This window comes from Chanodichthys erythropterus, chromosome 7 (genome assembly GCF_024489055.1).
Source record: "Chanodichthys erythropterus isolate Z2021 chromosome 7, ASM2448905v1, whole genome shotgun sequence".
Taxonomy (NCBI): domain Eukaryota; kingdom Metazoa; phylum Chordata; class Actinopteri; order Cypriniformes; family Xenocyprididae; genus Chanodichthys; species Chanodichthys erythropterus.
The window spans coordinates 7,907,435-7,929,440 of NC_090227.1; the positions used below are offsets into that span (position 1 = coordinate 7,907,435).

Below are 22,006 nucleotides of genomic sequence, written 5' to 3' on the forward strand. Positions count from 1 at the left end.
TATAACAAAGTTTGAGCGCACACAGCCACACACGCAATATCTGCGCGAGAGCGTATAACGCCACGGAAACTGTCTCAAATTAACTATAATGACGAGAAGAAAGCTGTGTGCGCTGCAGTCAGAAGTTCTTGATTCTCTAATGACTTTTATTGGTTAAAACGAATGGAGAGTTAGGAGCCCGAGCACCCACCGGATTTCACTGCATTGAGATGCGCGTCCTGGAAACGGGAAGCCTCGGGTGCCGCTTCACATCGTCACCGCATAATAACGAACTCTCACACGCAAAGATAATAACAGCAGAGGCTACGTGCAACACGTGAAATAATCAAACCAATAAGTCTAAAAACAGCTGTTGCATTTTACCGTGCAGCATATGCATCAGTGTAACAAATAAACATAAAAATCGCTCAGAAATCTGGGGCTACGCCACTGCTTTATGTATTCTCATTCTCTCTTTCTCTCTTAATATGTTGAGTGCACGCAGATAGATTTTAATAATCAATTTAAATATTATGTAAAAAAAATAAAAACGCCATTAATTAGCGCCCTCTCAATGTACGCACAGTGCGTACAGCCGTACAGCTGGAGACGCCACTGGTTCTGGATGATCCGCTTGTTCTTCTACATTTCTACACTACATCTGACTTGGGCTCTACTTGATAAGGCAAAACTAACGTTCAGGTTTTTATACCTGAGAAGCTGAAACTTGTGGTTATGGTAAGGGCCGTGACATTTCCAAAACACTCTGTTGACCAATCACAACACAATGGTCCAGCCAACCATTCAGAGCACAGAAGGAGGGGGTTCATAGAGACCGTATATGGAGTGTTACAGAGCATTACAGACAGATAGACAGACAGAGAAGAGCTGTAACAATGTAAATTTAGCAAAGTTTAAAGTTCAAGGAAGGAGGAGGCGGGAACTGGCGAACATTCAACATAAAGTTTTAATCATACAATAAACAAATAACAAATGAAAGTAAAGCTGCAGGATAACTGCTTCATATAAACATAATAAAACACAACACAAAGTCCAGGCTAGTGTTGTCAACAGTACCGACTTTGATACCAAGTTGATAATGAAATTTTAAAAATTTGATAACTTTTGACACTAGTCCAGGCCTGGTCCTCTCTCATCCTTCATTGTGATTGCTCCTCCTTTTATCCTTCTGAAGCTCACTCCATTCCCATGGCTCTCAGCCCCTGTTTGCCACAGTAAAATATGTGAAAAATAATGTTTTTTGAACATTTAAGCATGAAAACTGAAAAAGTTGTGGGAGGCTTAAAGGGTTAGTTCACCCAAAAATGAAAATTCTGTCATTTATTACTTACCCTCATGCCGTTCCACACCCGTAAGACCTTCATCAGAACACAAATTAAGATATTTTAGTTGAAATCCGATGGCTCCGTGAGGCCTTCATATGGAGTAATGTCACTTCCTCTGTCAAGATCCATAAAGGTACTAAAAACATATTTAAATCGGTTCATGTGAGTACAGTGGTTCAATATTAATATTATAAAGCGACGAGAATATTTTTGGAGCGCCAAAAAAACAAAATAACAACTTATTTAGTGATGGCCGATTTCAAAACACTGCTTCAGGAAGATTCGGAGCATAAATGAATCAGTGTATCGAATCATGATTCAGATCGTGTGTCAAACTGCCAACGGCTGAAATCACGTGACTTTGGCGCTCCGAACAGCAGATTCGATACACTGATTCATCTGTGCTCTGATGCTTCCTGAAGCAGTGTTTTGAAATCGGCCATCACTAAATAAGTCGTTACTTAGTTTTTTTTGGCGCTCCAAAAATATTCTTGTCGCTTTATAATATTAATATTGAACCACTGTACTCATATGAACTGATTTAAATATGTTTTTAGTACCTTTATGGATCTTGAGAGAGGAAGTGTCCATTGCTCCCTATGGAGGCCTCACGGAGCCATCGGATTTCAACAAAAATATCTTAATTTGTGTTCTGAAGATTAACAAAGGTCTTATGGGTGTGGAACGGCATGAGGGTGAGTAATAAATGACAGAATTTTCTTTTCTGGGTGAACTAACCCTTTCATGTTGGTGATGTTAAAGAAAAGTGACTCTGGTGTTGTTAGTTTTTTCTTATGCCGATTGAATTTAGTAATTGAAATTCAAAAAAAGTTGTATTCATAACTGAAGATTATCATAATGAACAAATCATAAACTTAAGTTGATCAAAAGCTTTTTTTCTGCAATAATCTGAAAGCCAATGGGAAGATTGTAATGTTTTTTTTTTTTTGTTTTTGTTTTTTTTTTTAGGGATTCAGGTTGATGTTATATATATTTTGTTAAAATTATTATCATTTAACAGATTCTACAAGGTGCATGCAAATGCAAGACCATGAGTCTACTTGTTTGCATCATCTTTGCAAGAATCTCCCCACAGACAGATTAGACATTTAACAGTAATTATCTTCAAATGCGCTTGTCGTGGTCTGAATTATTTTTTTTATCATTTAGCCTGGAAATGTTTTACTTCTAGTAGACCGTCACTCATAACAATGAAGCTACTAATTATGAACCCATCATACACAACGACAGCAATGCCATCATTACAATCATTCCAGAAACCTTTATCTCCCTTTAGAGTCTCACAAATCCCCTGTCTCTGAAAGCAGACCTTTTATTATTTTTATTCTTAAAAAAACACTCATTTGTTCATCTCCTACTGCTCTTGTGGGCTCAGTACTTCCACGAATTGTACAAAGAGGCAAGATAAATGGTGTCACATGTGAATATTTACAAAAGCATGCGCATGTCATTAGTTAGCAATTGAACAGTGCCAACATAATTACATTGTTGAGTAAGTGTGTGAACAAATTAGATTGTAGTTTATAAGCTTTATTTCTTATAGGAATTTAAAAAGTCAGCTTAATCTTGTTTTAAACCATTATGGATTACTTCCTCTATGGAACACAACAGTTTTTTTTTTTTTTTCCTCTTTTTTAAATAATGAAAATGAATGATGACTGAATAACAACAACTAACAAAGCACAGTAAGGGTACGTTTACACAACAGTGTTGTACTAAAAATGGAAATGTTTTTCCTTTTCCATTTTCCATGTGCAGACGGCAGCATTGTCAAAACAGTCCTTGTTCTCACAGATCTGCAAAAATGACTAAAAATGCTGTATTATGCATGCCAGGCCAGTAGTTGGCGATATCACTTTGTAAAGAAACACTACACTCCTACAGAGTAAACACGTAATACACATGCTCATGACGTCACCATTTTCATAAATTCGCATTTTTGTATTTTAGACAATAATGGTATCGTTTTCAAAAACTTGCACTTTGAAAGCAGTTTTCAAAAGTTTGCATTTTCAGGCCCCCAAAATACCGTTGTTGTGTAAATGAATGGCCAAAATGCATAAAAAGTGTTCTGTTTTTAGTTGAAAACTGTCGTATTGCATGGAAAAGAATGACCTGAACCTTCATCAAAATTTCTCTTTTTGTGTTGGATGCAAGAAAGAAATTCATAAGAGTTGATGGCATGATTTTTCTTTTTCATTAAACAAATCATTTAAAGTAGATATGTGTTTGTTTTTAAACAGCATCAGCTCCCGTGTTCAGCACCAGCCCTGTCCGGCTCATCGCGACCGTTGGGAAAGACGTGTCTCTGGAGTGCCGGCCACGTGCCTCACCAAAACCCAAAATCTCTTGGAGAAAGAACGATAGGAGAGTCCAGCCCAGCCGAAGGTGAGTCTGAGACCCAGCTGAAGCGAAGTAAGCTCTGTGACTGTACATGTTTTGCATGAAAGTGAGATAATTATCAGGATTCGGGATGAAGCAGTGGCAGTCCACTCCTAAGGGTCTGTGTTTTTAATTGATTCCAATTAAATATGCCCATAAACATGCATACATTTACATGAATCTGTGTGCACATGGGCTTTAATCAATGTTCTTGTCCAATGATTACCGGTCTCATGCTGGGTTCAGCTCTGCTGAGGTGCGATTTGATGACAGGTTTGTTTGCACTCTCAGAGCAATTAGGCTAGTTTGCTATGCAAGGTTGCATTGTGATTGATGTCGTGTTGATTTCCTGTTATAAGTCATGTATATCAAAAGTTTGTGATCAGTGGGTTTTTTTTAAGAGTAGTTTTAATAGTAATTTTTAGTATTGATGCATTAAATTAATCAATAGTATCAGTAAAGAAGTTTATATTTTTACAAAAAATATATATATTTAAAGCTGCAGTCAGTAAGTTTCCCTATTTGTCGCCATCTATGTTTGAAACCTGCGATTAGGGCTGGGTATCGTTCAAAAATTTTCGATACCGAGACGATACCGATACCTTGACTTCGATACCGATACCGATACCTAAACGATACCTTTTTCGATACCAATTTTATAAAATCTGTTTAAACAAGATTACATAACCTCAAAAAAAAATATTTGTTTTTTTTCAGACTCAAAGACTCATCTCCTGAGCCACTGCGGGGAATAAAAAAAGCATAAATTAACTAAATTTACCCAACACAATAAATCAGTGCAAATAGTTTTAATAAAGTTTAGTTTTCAATGCAAAAATTCAGTATGTGAGGCTCTTTTTAAATCACTCAGCAATTGTTCTTCTTCAAAAAATGTATTATTATTAACAAGATCAAAGCGGAAGTAAGAGTGATGCAAGTTCGTTGAAATAAGAGTTCTGTGTCTTTATTAAAAACAACACATTAATGATTCATCTCTCATCCACCCGCAATTAATTTGAATGTTATTTTTTTATTACTTGGCCCGACCCGCAGATTATCCGCAGTATCAGGAGGACGCTGATACCCCTTTTTCAGCAGAATTGTTCGTGTTCTGAAGCCAGAGGCAGAGCCTGTGCTCGTGCAGGCGAACGAGCCTGTCACGAACCGGTCGCGTGTTTCCATAGACTTGAGGGACGAACGCTGATGTAAAGCTGCTGTGTGTTGTACCTGTCCATAACTAGTTTAAAAAACATTGCGCGTTCCGCTGTTTCTGCAGGCAGTGCGACACTTTTGTTTTCTGTTAACAGTATTATCTGTAGTGAACTGGCTGCTCACATAAACAGCCGTTTCTCACCCGTCCATTCGGAGATAAACTGAAAACGAAACCGTCTCTCTCGGGCGTATAGTTTTATATATTTAGATATAAATATTAATGTAGCGGAACGTTACTTGCTCCTCAACGAGACAGCGAAAGCATTTCTCCACCCCTCTACTCGGCTCTATTCTGAAGTACCGAAATTTGGTACCGAATGACAAGACACTTTTCGATACTCGATAGTATCGAGGCAGTTCGATCGGTACCTAAAAAGTATCGAGTTCGGTACCCAGCCCTACTTGCGATTGCAGTTATTTGCGGAATTGTCATCTTTACGTGGGTTGTGCACGGCTCCTCAACGCGGATGAATCTAATGTTTGCTGTCAGTCACCCCATCGGTGTGAATACTGTACTTCGGGATCACAGATTCTACATCTTGGAAGTATGACCAAAATAAGATTTTTTACCGGAAAATGTAATCTGAAAATGTAACATGTCTGCCTCTTTTGTTCTGACCAACTGAGAAAATAAGCATTACAATAGATCGTGCTGCCAATGGTGATTAAATCTAACGATCGCTTAGCTTGTCAAACCGTGCAAATTATTATTTACTTTGTTCTCAAATTGTTTATGTTAACAACATCAGTAGAACTGTAGATTTCAATTTCTGTAGCCACTCCGCAGTCCGAAGTCTTTTGCTTTTGACTATGGGTGAATCTCCAGGTGTCACTGATGATTGTCATTTAGACCTTTCTGGATTAATATCCACCATCAAAATTATAAGTTTAAATATTCCAGCTGCTGTGAGAAAAGACTCTAAATGATCCGCCGCCTTTAGCATCCTCCATATGCCATATAGCCTACTAGCTGGGACTCCTTCTTTATGTAAACAGATGTGATGTAATGACCCAAAGACATACGGCTGCATGCTTGAATTTCCCGCGGAAACCCACCAGTACCACACAAATGGAAAACAGATTTACATGCTTACCATTGTGAATCGGGCTAAGGTAAGGAGATTTGAACACTTTTGAACACTGGCAGGTTATGTACTTGTTCAAAAAATAAGTTATAAAAAAGTTACGGACTGCAGCTTTAAATACAAAAATTAGAAAGTATGCATCTGACGTCACAGTAGGCTGGAGTCACTGCGGTTACATCTACTGAGTGACAAAAAGACTGAGTGGCAGCATTGGTGTTCATTGTGATGCTGCAAAAATCACACAAAAACACATCCAAAATGGAAAAGAGCTTTGCAAAAAGAAATTGAAACTATCTTTTTACAGACTGCCGAAAGCTACAGAAAAAATAAATAAATAAATGGATCGCTGTTATTCGCAGAAACAACTGGAATACAGGCAGCAAACATTGATTTACAGTTACCATTTTGTGTCAGACATGTTGAATTTGGGGGTAAAGTCATACCCTAGATTATATATTGTATTGATAACTCGTCAATTAAATATTTACCATCTAATATTCTGTGTATTTAATTGATTGCTGAATTTTATGAAACATCACATTAAGGAGATGTGAGTGTTTTGTCCATTTGTATAGTCTAAGAAGTTGTGGACGTGAAAGGAAGATATTTTAAAACATACACATTAGAACAGACTGGGGGGTTAAATGCAACCACTCGGAGTTGGTTAATTTATGACATACTGCTTTATTCATCTGTTAAGGTCTTGTACATGTAATCTCATTAGAATTAAAATATAGCTTGTTTCAACCATAATATTGTAGACCCTGTTGGCTGATAGTGTATCTGCTGTAGCCATTCAATTATGCATAATCTTAAATCAGCATGAGGAAAATGAGCACCAGCCCATGTACAAGCTCTTGATGGAGAAGACGTGTCACTCATAATGAGTGACAGATCTGAAATTATTGGCTCCCGTTGAGCGCTGTCGGCAACAAGTCTGTGAAAGGGCTGCTGTTTAATAACAGAGATTCTCTGCCACAGACACGTCTAGACACAAGGGCCTATTCATCTGAAAGAATTAATAATATTAATATTATTTTCATGGTGTCACTGGTTGTGCTGTGATGATTTATGAAATAAGCTGAATAGGAAACTTGGATGATTTTGTACATGCAGCAGAAGAAAAACAAACACTGTGTACATATTGTATTAGTACACTCTTAAAAATAAAAAGGTTCCAAAAGGGGGTTTTGTAGTGATTCCATAGAACCTTTCAGTGAACAGTTCTTAAAGGTGCAGTAAGCGAAACACTGTTGAAACACTGCAGAAACACTGTTGATCATTGCTCTGCCCCAAATGCACAAACACGTAATGCAAGTGGTTGCCTCTTTATCATAGCTGAAGTGAAACAAAATAATGCTTAGTGAAAAATAAAGTGAAGATAATGAACATCAAGGAAGAACAAAAAAATAACATAAGGTATACAAGCAGTAGTTCATTGTTAGTCGATAGCAGCACATCAGCTTCAGACAAAAAAATTACACTCAAAACTGACCTGTTACTGCAGCTAACATTACAACAACAGCATATCTTGGTTTTGTGCAAACAATCTCCTACTTGCTTACTCTCTCACCTCCCCCATCATGAGTGTATATACACCCTACCGCTGATTGGCTGTGTGTTGTGGGTCCGATCTCGGTCTGATCCACTTTCAACAGCATTTCTCAGAAATCACATCTTTAAAAGAAACATTTTTTTTTCTCAGTGAGAAGGATATTGGAAGAAGCTTTTTCATAAATAAAGTTCCCATTCAGTCGGTCACGTTCGACGTACGTCGGACAGACCGACGAATAGGAATCTCACTAGAGAGGCCAATCTACTTTGAATGTAACTAAAACGAGCCAATGCACATTGGCATGCAATCATATGCATCAGCTGCTCGCCTCGCAGCGCGGGTATATAATGAGCAGCAGGTGCGTTGCATCTTCAGCTTTTCGCTTCGGAGCCGAACAGTGTTTGTTCCTGTTCTCTTCAAGCGAGTGTCTGCTAGAAGACGAGTCAAGCTTTTTTGGTTGAATTTCTCTTTTTTTTCCGAGTGCGGGCGAACAGCACAGCAGCGGGGTCGAAGTCCTCTCTTTTTCTGTTTTTGTTTCGTTTGCCGTTTTTGGGCAAATAGCTGTTTGACAGCTTCAGAAGGCTGTTCTCACGGCCGGTACGGTGCGCTTTTGTGCGCTGAAAAGAGAGAGAGAGAGCACACGACAGGCTGCACACAATCCCTGTCTGTGTTGCGGCCGTTCCCCTGCGTGCTTCAGCACTTTTAAAAAAAGTAAAGTCCCTGAAAGAGCTTACACAAGTAGATTAGCGTCTTTTTAAAGATGACATCCTACATGTGTTTCTGGATGTGGTCGTTCCTGTCCTCACTGACGGCCACGATCACTGTTTCACATGTCTGGGCGCGTGCTGAAACGATGTTCGTGGGTGTTTCAGGTTTTCGTATGAGAACATGATCACGTCGACACGCCGGTCGTGACTCTTCTTTCTCCGGGAAGCTTGAGTCCCCTCTGTTGTTGGCCAGCTGCCGCTTGTGTGTAAAAGCAAAGCCGCGGGTTTGCCCGACACTCTGGGAGACCGTGGAGATCAACGAGAGCAAACCTCTCGCTCCTCTGCGTGTCTTGTGCCATCGATCCGCGGGTTGCAGCACTGGTTGTCACGGCAACCCAGCGCTCGCTCGGCGCTCTAGATGTGCGGTTCCCTTGCATAATCTCCATTGTAGCGCCCTCTCTGGTGCACCAGAAGAGGTCTACTTTGCTGATATGGCTTGTGTGACATGAGGTTGAGGGGTTCCTTCTGGGAACCAACCACCTAGGGCCCCTACCTCTCTAGCGCATTGCAAGCTGTGCAGTTTCTTGATTGGATTGCTGGTCCTTCTCATAGGGGAACCTAGCATTTCATTCAGAGCTCCAGCTGAGGGACAGACGTCGATTGCAGCATCGGAGAGAGTGCTGTTATGCTCTGGAAATGAGGGTGACGCTGCCCACTGTAATGGTGTGTGCTTATGCTGACTCAGATTCGGAGTTTACAGCCATGCTTTCCTGGGTCTTCCAGATGTGCATGGAAAGCTTGGCAGTATGGGGGTATATTGGTGCCATAAATATAGAATGCCAAAAGTGCCAAAATCTGCATAAGTTTTTCCTCTCTCACTAACCTCTTGGATGGGGTGGCTGTACACAGACCACACCCACCCTGCATGTGAGGCCAAGGCACTCTTTTTAGTTCTGTGCTGGGTGACTAACCATGACTAACCGTGATCAAAGGCACGGCGCAGGCCCTCAGCCAGACGATGTCCACCTCAGTGGTCCAGAAGTGCCCCCTGGCTTACCTTGTGAGGTGCGAGAGGTTGTCAAGCTAAATGCTTTCTCAATGCTCCCATCTTACGAGGTGGCCTTTTCGGTGACACTGTCGAGGACTGAGCCCAGCGGTTCTCCTCAGTTAGTAGCGGATCGGGGAGTTTCCCATGACAAACCATTGAGTTCCTCTTGGGCCGCCCCTCAGTCTGCTCGTCGCCAAGGGTGTCGTCCCCTGCAAGAAACTCCGGCCCAGCAGGCTCTGCTGTGTCCATTGCAGGGAGATGACGCCTCCCGTCTCTGCAGCTGTTTAAGTGGTTGGTGAGAATCACCCCTGAGACAGGCGACCCAGAGATGGGTGGGGCTGCTCTTCCACCCGAGGAGGGCCGGGTGGTAAATCCTTTTATTGGGTTTGTTTCTGTTCCACCACTGACCCAAGAGGCAGCGGTACCCAAATTTAAAAGAGCAGTTCCTCCATTTCCAGGTCTGAAGAGGGTTTGGAGAGCAGTGGGAGGAGAAAAACCTCACCACTCTCATCCCCCTCTTCTGTCGCCAGCGGACAGCAGCGGGCAGCCAAAGCCTTGACTGCTCCCTCTGTCCATCCGTGGAACCAGGTAAGTGTTGCCTAGCACACTGTGATGCCGCTTTGGACCGCCTCACAAAGAGAGCCCCCCGAGCCGCGTCCCTGTGTTCCACCTCGCTGCCCTGCTGCGGGTACGCCGGTGGTCCTTTTGGTCCCACTTGTACGTCTCTGCGAGCCTGGTTAGCGCTCCCCAGTCCGTCTCGCTGGCTCTTTCGGACCATCAGGCTCGGCTATGCGATTCAGTTTGCCCGGCATCCCCCCAAGTTCAGGGACGTCCTCTTCACTACAGTGAAAGATGTCGTTGCCCCTGTCTTGCGTGCGGAGATCGCAGTCCTACTGGCGGAGGACGTGATTGAGCCGGTCCCTCCAGCCGATTTGTTCTACAGCCCCTACTTCATTGTTCCCAAGAAAAGCGGTGGGTTATGACCGATCTTGGACCTGTGAGTTTTGAATCGGAGCCTCCACAAGCTACCGTTCAAAATGCTCACACAGAATCGCATTTTCGAGTGCATCCGTCCCCGAGATTGGTTTGCAGCGATCGACCTGAAGGACGCGTACTTACACATTTCAATTCTTCCGCGACACAGGCTATTCCTGAGATTCGCGTTCGAAAGTTGAGCATATCAGTACAGAGTCCTACCCTTCGGGCTGGCCCTGTCTCCCCATGTCTTCACGAAAGTCATGGAGGGAGCCCTCGTTCCCATGAAAGAACAGTATGTTCGCATTCTCAACTATCTAGACGACTGGCTCATTCTAGCACAGTCTCGGGATCGGTTGTGCGAACACAGGGACTTGGTGCTCAGTCACCTCAGCCAGTTGGGTCTTCAGGTCAACTGGGAAAAGAGCAAACTCCCCTGTGCAGAGGATCTCTTTTCTCGGTATGGAGCTGGATTCGGTCGAACAGATAGCACGCCTCACAGAGAAACGTGCTCAGTCGGTGTTGAACTGCCTGAATACGTTCAATGGCAGGACAGCAGTCCAACTGAAATTCTTTCAGAGGCTCCTGGGGCATATGGCGGCCGCGGCGGCAGTAACCCCGCTCGGTCTGCTTCATATGAGACTGCTTCAACACTGGCTTCACGGCCGAGTCCCGAGATGGGCGTGGCAACGCGGCACGTTCCGGGTGCCAATCACTCAGGAGTGCCAAGCCTTCATGTAGCACAGCCCTACAGGGTTAGTCCATATGTACTTCTCCACATAACTCCTTCGGGGAAGGATGTGGCTTCCGCAGCGTTCCTTTCCCAGCGAAAGGGTATGCTTTCCCAGCGTTATCCAATAGTCTCACTGAATGGGTTTTGGGGAACAGCAGTGATCGACTCTCTCTGTGTTAGCCCTGTCCCACCATCCTCAGACAAGGGGGTTCAGGTGGCTTACAACAGAGCGCTGGAAGGGGGCAGCTCCTGTGGCGCTTTGGTAGGTATTTCTATTCGTCTGTCTGTCCGACATACGTCGAACGTGACCGACTGAATGGGAACGTCTCGGTTACAAAAGTAACCCTCGTTCCCTGAAGGAGGGAACGGAGACGTATGTTCCGTCGCCACAGTCGCTGTACCCCGCTGATGCTGCCGCCTATCCGGTTCGGCTCCTCAGCGAAAACCTGAAGATGCAACGCACCTGCTGCTCATTATATACCCGCCCTGCGAGGCGAGCAGCTAATTGTATGCCAATGTGCATTGGCTCGTTTTAGTTACACTCGAAGTAGATTGGCCTCTCTTGCTAGTGAAGCTGACAGGACTGAAGACCCCTAAGGCGGAGCTGAAGACCACCATTGTGGAGCCGGTGGGGCTGAAGACCATGGAGGAACTGAAACAGAGAGAACTGAGAGTTTATTGACTGGCTCATTGGCACTGAGAGTTCCAAAACTACCTCCTTAGCCAGGGCGGAGCCGGCAGAGCAGGGAGCCAGGATATAATCGAAAGAGCAGGTGGCCAGAAAGGCAGAGCTAAAGACTGCAAAAGTGGAGCAGGGGGAACTGAAGGCCCCAGAGCAGAGCTGACAGGACTGAAGACCCCCAAGGCAGAGCTGAAGACCACCAAGGTGAAGCAGGTGTGGCTGAAGACCACCAGGGTGGAGCAGAAGGTGCAGAAGAACAGCAGCATAAAGCAGGTGGAGCTCAAGTCTGTGGTGAGGCCGGTGGGGCTGAAGACCATGGTGGAACTAAAACAGAGCACAGAGAGTTTATTGACTGGCTCATTGGCCACAACAGGGAGCGCTGAGAGTTCCAAAACTGCCTCCTTAGCCAGGGCAGAGCAAAGAGCCAGTATGAAATCTAAAGAGCAGGTGGCCAGCAAGGCAGAGCTAGAGACTGACACGGTGGAGCAGGGGGAACTGAAGGCCCCAGGGCAGAGCTGACAGGACTGAAGACCCCCAAGGCGTAGCTGAAGATCACCAAGGTGGAGTAGACGAGGCTGAAGACCACCAAGGCAGAGCAGAAAGTGCAGAAGAACACCAGGACAAAGCAGGCAGAGCTGAAGTCCGTGGTGGAGCCGGTGGGGCTGAAGACCATGGTGGAACTGAAACAGAGAGCACAGAGTTTATTGAATGGCTCATTGGCCACAACAGGAAGCACAGAGAGTTCCAAAACTACCTCCTTAGCTGAGACAGGACAGGCAGAGAGTTCAGAGATGGCCTCCATGAAGAAGCTGTAGACGTGTGTGGAGCCCAAACACACAATATGGTGGTTGTCATCACATGTAAAACAGTTGACAGTGAGAAGACCTCCAGAACCACTGGACTTGATAACAGTGGACTTGGAAGCACTGAGACCACCAGACTTGATATCACTAATACTGTCTTGGAATGTTGACCACTTGCTCCGACATCAGTGGAGTAGCCGCCACACTGGATGCCAGACTTGTCCATGAGATGGATCTAGTGGCCGGGGTCGTCCTGGCTGGTGAGTTCCATGGTGGACCAAGCTCCGCTGCGATCCATTTGGGTTGGTTGTTCTGTAAAGTGCTGTGAGCACAGAAAACCAGGGAGAACAGGATCTATGTGCAAGGTGTACGTTTATTAACCAAACTTAAGAATAAAGCAAAGAAACATGGAAACAAGGTAAACAGAGGAAACAGAGGAAGACAGGAGAAACGGGAACTGAACTCGACAGCACACAAGATCCATGAGAGGACAACAACCGACAATGCACACAGAAAACACAGGGGTAAATATACACTGAGGGTAACAAGATAATGAGACACACCTGGGAACAATCAGGAACTAATCACCAGGAAAAACCAAAACAATCTACAAACATGCCACTCGGGATAGGAAGTAACATAAAAGTCCAAGGACAAACATGAAGAACATATGACACCACTGATGTTTAAGGTTCTTCATGGAACCATATGGCAATAAAGAACCTTTATTTTTAAGAGCGTATTAGCCATATTAGCAAGTGACAAAATCACAAAGATTGATTGGACTCACAGCCTTCGATCTCAACAACAAGAGATATTAGATGTGTCCCCCATTTTAAAGGTTGATAAACCTTTAGAAATATTTACAAACCCTATATTTATTTTGCTATGTTAAAGGGATACTTTACCCAAAAATTAACATTCTGTTATCATTTACTCACAGTCACATTATGTACATTTAACCCTGATGACACTATGAACTCTTCCTTCAGCTATGCATAATATGTTTAGTTGCATTATTTTCAATTTGTTTTATCTTCTCTTCAGTGAAGATACCTTCATGACCCCATCAGGATAGAGCTGCAACCCACCAGTTTTAGATGTTTAAATCTGATAGACTCTCTCTCTTTTCACACTTTTGAGTGTTGTCATCCTGCGAATTCACACCTTGCTTGCTTTGAATGCCATGTGCCTCTGGCACCAAATGTGTGCTAATTTACTCATGCCAAGACTGTAATGAAACCCGAAACCGTTATGAAGCATGTGTCTCTGAAGAGATTTTCAGTGTTTTAACATATTCCTATTATAGTTTCCGCAGATTATCTTTCTAAAGGATATGCATGTTCAAAGTCAATGCTGACATTTGCAATGCATAATTTTGTGCTAATTTGTAACCTTTACATGATCACTGATTTTCATAATAAGATGCAAATTCACAAATGATCTTAACCCTATAAAGCCTACAGTATCAGATTTGATACACGTTTCTAAGACCTCTAAATGATCAACATGATCAAAACTTTGTTGAAAAACTTTTTTTAAACTTTTTTTTATTTTTTTGTCTGAAATGTTTATACTGTTTTAGCAAGTAAAAGGCCTTTTAGTATAATTCTAAAATGGTCAACCTGTATTTTTTCTGTGAAATCTTTAGTAATTTTTATAATGCAAATGTGATAATATTTTAAGATTTCAAGATGAACACACTGGAATGAAGCTTTTTTTTTTTTTTTTTTTTTTTTTTTTTTGAAAAATCATGTTAAAATGTGAGTAATTAATATAATACATCAGGCTTTTGATGAATATTTATTTGTTCATCTCTCAATCATCATTGTATTGCATTGCACTATATGTTTTGGCCCCCACAATATAACTACAGAGCTTTGATCATATAACTAAGCATTTAAATATCATCTTGCTAAGACATTTTATTGGTAGATATAGATTGAAAACTGATATTTATTTTATTTGAGTAGTCTGCTCTGCTGTTATTTAGTTCTTATTGATTAATATTATAAGCTATCAGAATTTCATCTTACTCTTCTGGCCATATAAATATCAGCAACTGCAACAAATTACATATTTTTGCTCCCTTTGGGCCTCTGAATAAAATTGAGGTGTTTTTTTTTTTTTGTTTTCCTTGAGTATGAGCTCCATATTCATTTAAATCACACTATATGAGCAATAATCAGCATGATATATCAAATCGGTGCTCAACAAAATAGAAATATGCTAACTTTTTATGTTTTTTATGATTTTTGATTTTTTTTTTTATGTCATGATGTCTTTCTTGTGTTCCCCTGTCTTTAGGACTTATAAGTTGAAGTGTTTTCTGTTCCTATTGTTTCTGTGTTCTCTTCCTGTGTTTAGTTTGTTTGCTTTGTCCCTTGTTAGTTTCTATTGTTACCATGATTAATTCTCACCTGTTGTTTCTTAGCCCTCGTTTCCCTTTGTATTTATCACATCTATGGTAACTCAGGTAACCCTGGGAACGAGCATTGCGTCAGTTCGATGATGCTTATGTTGAATACTCAGTTTTCTCTGAATCATGAAGCCTGATTGGCTGTGTTACTGTGTGAACAAATGGCATTTCAGCGTGGGTTGACTGCCTATATAAGTCATGCAGAAATGCCATATTGTCAGAATCTTTCAACTGAGGAGCAGCTAGCATGACTCGCTGGGAAGCGTAGTAGCAAGATAAGTAACCATAAACGTTTCCTTTAGATACGGTTCACTTGCATTGCATCAGTTTGCTGACGCTTATGAGAAACTTAATCTAATAGCACCATGCTACAAGCCCAGAATGGAAGCTGCTCTGTGAGCCGACAGCTTAGGGGCGCTCGTTTGAGGGCTCCATTATCACCCGCATAAGGAGAGGCTCAGACTGCTGTTGGAGCCTGACTACATAGTACATAAGCATTTAGACTGACAACACCTGTGCTTGGAGAGCAGGGATGTCCAGGTTGTGAAATCTGATGAAAGTGGACGGCGAGGACCAGCTGGCTGCCGATACAGATATCTGCGATAGAGATTCCGCTCGACCACGCCCAAGAGGAGGTCATACCTCTAGTGGAGTGGGCCCTAACCCATAACAGACTTGTAAGCCAGCGCTGTCGTATCCACAATCCATCTGGATATCCTTTGCTTCAAATCTGGCAGCCCTTTAGTGCGGCCTCCGAAGCCGAAACAGCTGCTCTGATTGCCAAAATCGGCTAGAGCTCTCAGTATACACTCTAAGGGCCCTCACGAGACAGAATGGATGAGGCGTCTGCTGATTTTCCGCAATCGGAAAAGCTGACAGTGCTATCACCTGCATTCTGTATGGGGTGGAAAGCACGTTTGGCCCATAAAGAAACTTGACGACCAGGTGATTCACCATGAGGAACATCATGTATACTTTGAGTGTGGAGGGGGGCGCTCCCACCATCCAACATCTCCTGCAGAAACATGAGAACTGGCAAAATCTTGCATTTAGCAGCGTCTATTTTCCTAGCTAATCACCAGCTTGAAAAACAGACCATTTCTGGGCATAGAGGTGCCTTGTGGAAGGGGCCCTCGCCTCCAAGATCGTTCTCATAACCTCCTGGGGAAGGCCTGACCGCTCCCGTCGAGGGGCCAAACAGACCGCTCCCATCGAGGGGCCAAACATGCAGGTTCCACAACTTTGGCTGGGGGTGCCAAGTTGCCCCCCCCCCCCCCCATCTGTGAGAGAGAAGGTCTCTCTTCAGCCGTATGGGCCACAGAGCTGCTGACAGTAGCTGGATCAATTTTGGGAACCAAGAATTCTGCCAGCACAAGGCACCCCAGCTCCTCTTGGAGGCATCCGCCACAACCACTTTCCTCCTGGAAACCAAGCCCAGCATTATCCCGACCTGGTAAAAGTGGGGTGATTTCCAAGGGACCAAGGCTTTGACGCAGCAGGACTTAACCCTTTCCTCCTCCATCCTGAGGCATCAGGACTGCTTTGGCTGCACAGGGTCCAGGTCTAGCTTGGGGCGAGTCCCTTGGCGCTTCAGAAATGGGCAGCATTTGGCCAGGCAGAGGCATGGCCTGACTTCAGGTTCCGCTTTCAGCTGGGACTGGACAGGCGCTGAGGCTGGTCTTCCATGACGAGGCTTGTTGCAACAGCGAGAAGAGCGGGTAGAGGCTTCAGTATTCTTCGGAACAGCGAGAAATTATCTTGGTGCTGAAGGAGAAAGATTCTGACAATATGGCGTTTCTGCATGACTTATATTGGCAGACAACCTTCAAATTTTGGTGGGCTTAAATGCAATTTGTCTGTGCAGTTTCACAGACGTGAACCAATAACCCTAAATAAAAATAAAACTGAGTTTTCCCTATAAGCCTCAGCAAACTGATGCAATGTGAGTGAACCATATCGAAATGGAACCCTGTGTTTCAGTTTTGTTTTGTTGATCACCATTTCTGCTACGAGTGTCTAGTTATGAGTTCTAGTAATGTTGCTGCTCTTCTGCCTTTGTGGATTATGTTCCTGACTCATTCGTGTGGATTATACTTTTGTGCTCGATTGGACCATCTGTGTTTGTGTTTCTAACAAAGAAGTGTTTGCATGTGGATTCTCTCTCCGCTTCGTCTCTGCCTCAACAGTACAGGGTTAAGCCATTGTATTGCCTTTCATTAAGCAATTCATTCATTTTAGGGAAAAAACAAGGTCACTGAGACCTAACTTTGTCTCTCTACAAGTTGCAAAGCCTTTGAAGAGAAACAGCAATATACACCCTCACTTAATAATAAAAATGATGCCCTACACACATACAAATACATTTGAACACACCTCAACTAACAGGTATTCGAGACCTCGAGTCCCCAATTCACCACATATTTATCACAGGCCGTGCTAGGTTGCAAGTGGACGTTGCAAAATTATTTACGGCTTTTCTGCTGACTGTGGTGCTATTGCAAAGCAGGCAATTTATTCTGAGAAATAGCCACTGGGATTTGCGCTCTTTTCAAATTGTCCTGCAAAATGGCTTCGCCAGCCCAACAGCCCCAGACCAGTCATAACACACAACCGCACGTGCGCACAGGCCTCGGCTCAGACCACAGAGCAACGCTAAAAATGTCCACACGCAGCACAAAGCCAGCTCTCACCTTGACACCCTTCCTCACTTCCTGCTGCTTATCAAGCCATAGTTCCATTCTCTCAAATCAATAATTTACAAGTAATGGTGAAACCAGCATTCAGATGCTGTTTGCCCTTCCAGCAGCCAACTTCCACAATAAAACATACAGTAGAGTCAGAACAAAGTGTTCTTGAGGTCAGCAGTGTGGTTTGCCAGATGCCGTTTGTATAGAATCGTTCATAAAGTGGTGCGCATCACATTTGAAATGATGTTGTCTGCCGTGTGATAGATGTTTGTTTATACACAGTGACTACTGATAGATGGGAGAAATGAACAGCCCAAGAATGCTCCGTTCTTCAGGTAACAAGGTGATGAATGGACTTTGAGCTTGCGTGATCTGATATATTGTGCTGCAAATTCGAGCAATTTATTGTATTTTCTTTTTTTGTGACATGGCAAGGGCAGATATAGCTCTTTCTTTTTATCTTTGTTTTTCTTTTCTTTTTTTTTGGAAGGCCATTTTACAGAAAGAGTGTAATTGATCCAAAGATTTTGTCTAAATCTATTAATTTATTCAGAAATAAAATCATAATGCAATTCATAAATACAATGAGTTGAATACACCTCTTGAATAATAATTATTTTGATATGAAGCGAAAAATGTCTGGTTGAAACAAAATGTAGGAAAAACATCATTAAAAGGATGGCACTCATTAAAAGATAACCTAATGCAGTTTGGTATAATTATGTTTTAGAAAAATGAAGAGTTAATTTGCAAAAAACAGATAACTCTTTATTGTGCATTCCAAGTAATATCAATCAAACTGCAGTCAGGTTGTATTGATTAAGTAATAATAACTCCGAAAAAAACAGATAACTTACAAAATTAAAGTTCATTGACAGCATGTTTTTTATATATATTAAAAGTTAGTTTTTTAGCAGAAGCAGATAACTCCCATATTTCATGTTTCAGAGTTAAACAGAACCAAGTAATTGCTTTGTAATTGCATTTAAAACACTCAAACACACGTGTGCACACAAATGCACACACACTAACAGATCGGCACACATTCACACACACACACGCATGTGCGCGTGTGCGCACACACATACAAAAACAAAAAAGGACAACCAAGGGTTTAGCATGTAATACGTGTAAAGTGTACAAGGACTTGCAGGAGTCAAAATTATAAATACTCAATCACTTTTAGTCAGCTTTGACGAACATCCCCTCAGCTAGTGCATCTTTTTGAAGTGACTAGAAGCTTTGTCACTTCAAAAGCCTTAACCTGAATGCTGAGCGCTGATTCGCTGAAACTGATTTATCGGTTTCTGCACACCAACGAAAAAGGCGCTTGTCGGTTTCTGCTGTAAAACGTGAACTAGCAATGCCTTGACAGTGAACAAAAAAACTATTTTCTGCCAAATGCATTTGGATACAGAACGTGCTATATGTGGAGAATAACGCACTGCAGTCAGTTCTTTTTTTTTTTTTTTTTTTTGGTGTTTATCTGTTTTTGCAAATAAACACTTCAAATTTAACCAGAGAAGCAGTTTTTTTTTTTTTTTTTTTTTTTTGTGGCATGGCATGATTAGTTCAGTTTGTGAAATGTTTGTAAATATAAATATATTTAATTAATAATTCACAAAATTTAAAAAGTGCTTTTTATCTTAAAATATATATATTTTTAACTTTTTGAAAATAACAATGATACTCATATGTATTCAAACTAAAGATAATTTAAGATAATTTAATAAGAAAGTTTACTTGATGCTCACACACATGACATTAAATTATAACTTTAAAATGTTTAAAAAAAAAAAAACTTTCTCAGGCCTTCTCATTAAAAAAAAAAAGCTGTTGGAAGGTTGGGTCATTAAGAAAAAAAATTTTCTAATTAGTACCAGATTAGGGTTGTTTGGCTAACAGAATAATAACTGAACCCTAAAGGTTTAATTCAGAAGTGCTATATAAAACGTTTTTAATATTAGTTACGATTTTTATTATTCTGATCATTCATCTACGGCGGCCCAGTAGTGCACAACACAACAAAATTTAAAAAAACAAGCATAAGCTCACAACGCAGCAGAAACAAGCCACAACACAACAAAATCGAGCCGCAATACAACGGAAATGCTCCCGACCACTAGGGTGCTCTCATTGCTCGGTAAAGATAGTTTTCCTTGCCAATATTCTATAGAGTCGGCAGTGATATCAATATCATGATTAGTTTTAATAGTATGTAACCACTGTATATCGAAAATCACCTACGTGCACAATAGCTTCATATTTATACCTGTGAACGCGCTACTACAGCGCATGATGAAGGGAACGTCTGCCAATTCCACCGAGTGGTTATAACGTATAATTTGTATTCATTAAAAATACTTTTAACATTTTAAAACAGATATGTTCAAAAAGAAAAGGGTGGGAATAAAGAAACCTAAACTCTAGCATGATGTAGGTTCAATGTAAGTTTAGGGGGTTATTTCTCCCATTTTATCATCCTCCAGATTGAAATATGTCAGGCTGCTTATAAAAGTAATAACATAGTTAGTTTGTGATATCATTCATGTCTAAAGCACAAACTGTGTGGGATGAGTTATGTGCTGAAGTGTAGAGCCTCTTCAAATCCCTACCCTTAAAAAATAAGCAGTAGTGATTCTCGCTTAGGAAGCTCCACAAGTGCTAATAAGATTTTAAATAATCAGCACTACCACCATTATGAAAAGAAATTTAATGAAATGGTGGATGAGCTAAAGTTTAACGTAGAAGATCTAAGAGAGAATCGTATTTGTTGTTTGGATTACTCGGTAACACTTTATATTGATGGTCCCTTTTGAACATACTATTAGTAACTACGTGTCAACTAACTCTCATTAGAGTATAAGTAGACTGTCTGTGATGGTAACCCCCAGAGACATTGGACTGACTATAAGTAAGTTTGCAACTACCCGCCGCTTATTCTAACCCTAACCCTACCAGTCTACTAATACTCTACTAACACACCAATGAGAGTTAGTAGGTACAATGCTAGTTAAAGTCAACAGAATGTGTTAAAGGGACCATCAAAATAAAGTGAAACCAATTGCTCTAACAGCACACTGCATTGTTGAATGATAAAGGAGACGTTCTTTTTCCACTCCAACTGAGTAGTTAAAATGGATTTTCAGTCAGATGATCGTTGAAATGAGCGAATTGAATTTTACAGACGTATTTGACTGGACACGGGTGACTTTAGCGAAAGGATTTTCTGACATTAGCTGTATCCAAGGAAGACGTCTCTAGATGAAGAGAAGCTCAATTGTGAGAGGAGCAGGGGTGGGATCGAAGCTGCCCTACGTTTATCTGACATTGACAGCTGTGTGGAGTTAATGAAGGTTTGTAATTAACATGGATTTCCGCTAATGTTCAAGGGTTTTGTATTCCAAATTAAAAGTATTAATCCCATTAGTTCGAAAGTATGGGCAGCCACTCTCAAAACCCTGCGGTCAATCCTTCAGTAACATTGGCAAAGAAGCCATAGTCAGGGAAATGGAAAATCGGTCCATTGTAAACAAGCCTGTGATTATGTTCCATGATATTTTCCTCTGTGTTTATCCAACCGTTTCTGTACAGCATACGAATGTTTCGGCTGTATTTTACAAAGATGTTCCTCCCCTTATATTGTTGTTTGTCTGTTGTGTTTTGTTTTGTTTTATGTTTATCGGTAGGTGTAATTTGTACAATTTCTATATGTATACCACTCGTTCTTGCAAAAAAAAAAAAAAAAAAAAGGTTTCTCCTGAGTAGGGTGAGTTCTTTGCATCGACTGGCCTAATATATATTTTAGGTGGCTCTAAGGGGACATTTCATTTTTACTACCTTCGTCACCAAGGCTCATTTACATGCTTATACCCACCGGTCTCCATTGCACGTCCTTTCTGCCGTCCTTGTCGAATGTGGGTTCTCGCTTTCTCCTACTTGAAGGAATGTCTCTTAGCCAATGTCTCCTTATGAATTTTCCATGTACAGGTTACACTTTGTCACGCCTTTGTGAGTTTCTGTCTGCCAATTCTCATTAGCATCTGCTGGATCAGAGTGCTAATGCTGTAAATATGAAAGCCAAACATCATGAGACAAATTAATGGTGAAGAAATTAGACTGATGACTCCCTTTCGTCTAGACTGTTAGTTTTAGGCAGAAATTGAATTTTAATAAAATGATTGCTTTGTGAATATTCATTGTCACACATCTGCCAATCAAAGCACAGGAAAAAAAAAAATACTGGAATATAAATGGGAAAACCATTCTTCTCCACATAGCTTGGCTATCGGAGTATGGTTATGGTTAGGATTAGGGGGTAGAGTTGGTTTTGGGGTAATGGTTTGGGTTACATTTAGTTAACAGTGTAACA

At 41.7% G+C, this 22,006-nt stretch overlaps 1 protein-coding gene across 1 annotated transcript in view; it reads left to right on the forward strand.

Annotated features, from left to right (window-relative positions):
* The window catches only part of cntn5 (contactin 5), a 204,115-nt gene that overhangs the window by 125,893 nt on the left and 56,216 nt on the right, over positions 1-22,006 (forward strand). Inside the window, exon 10 of the mRNA XM_067388973.1 lies at positions 3,590-3,734. Within this exon, the coding sequence (XP_067245074.1) occupies positions 3,590-3,734 (145 nt within the window). The remainder of the gene's footprint in view (positions 1-3,589; positions 3,735-22,006) is intronic.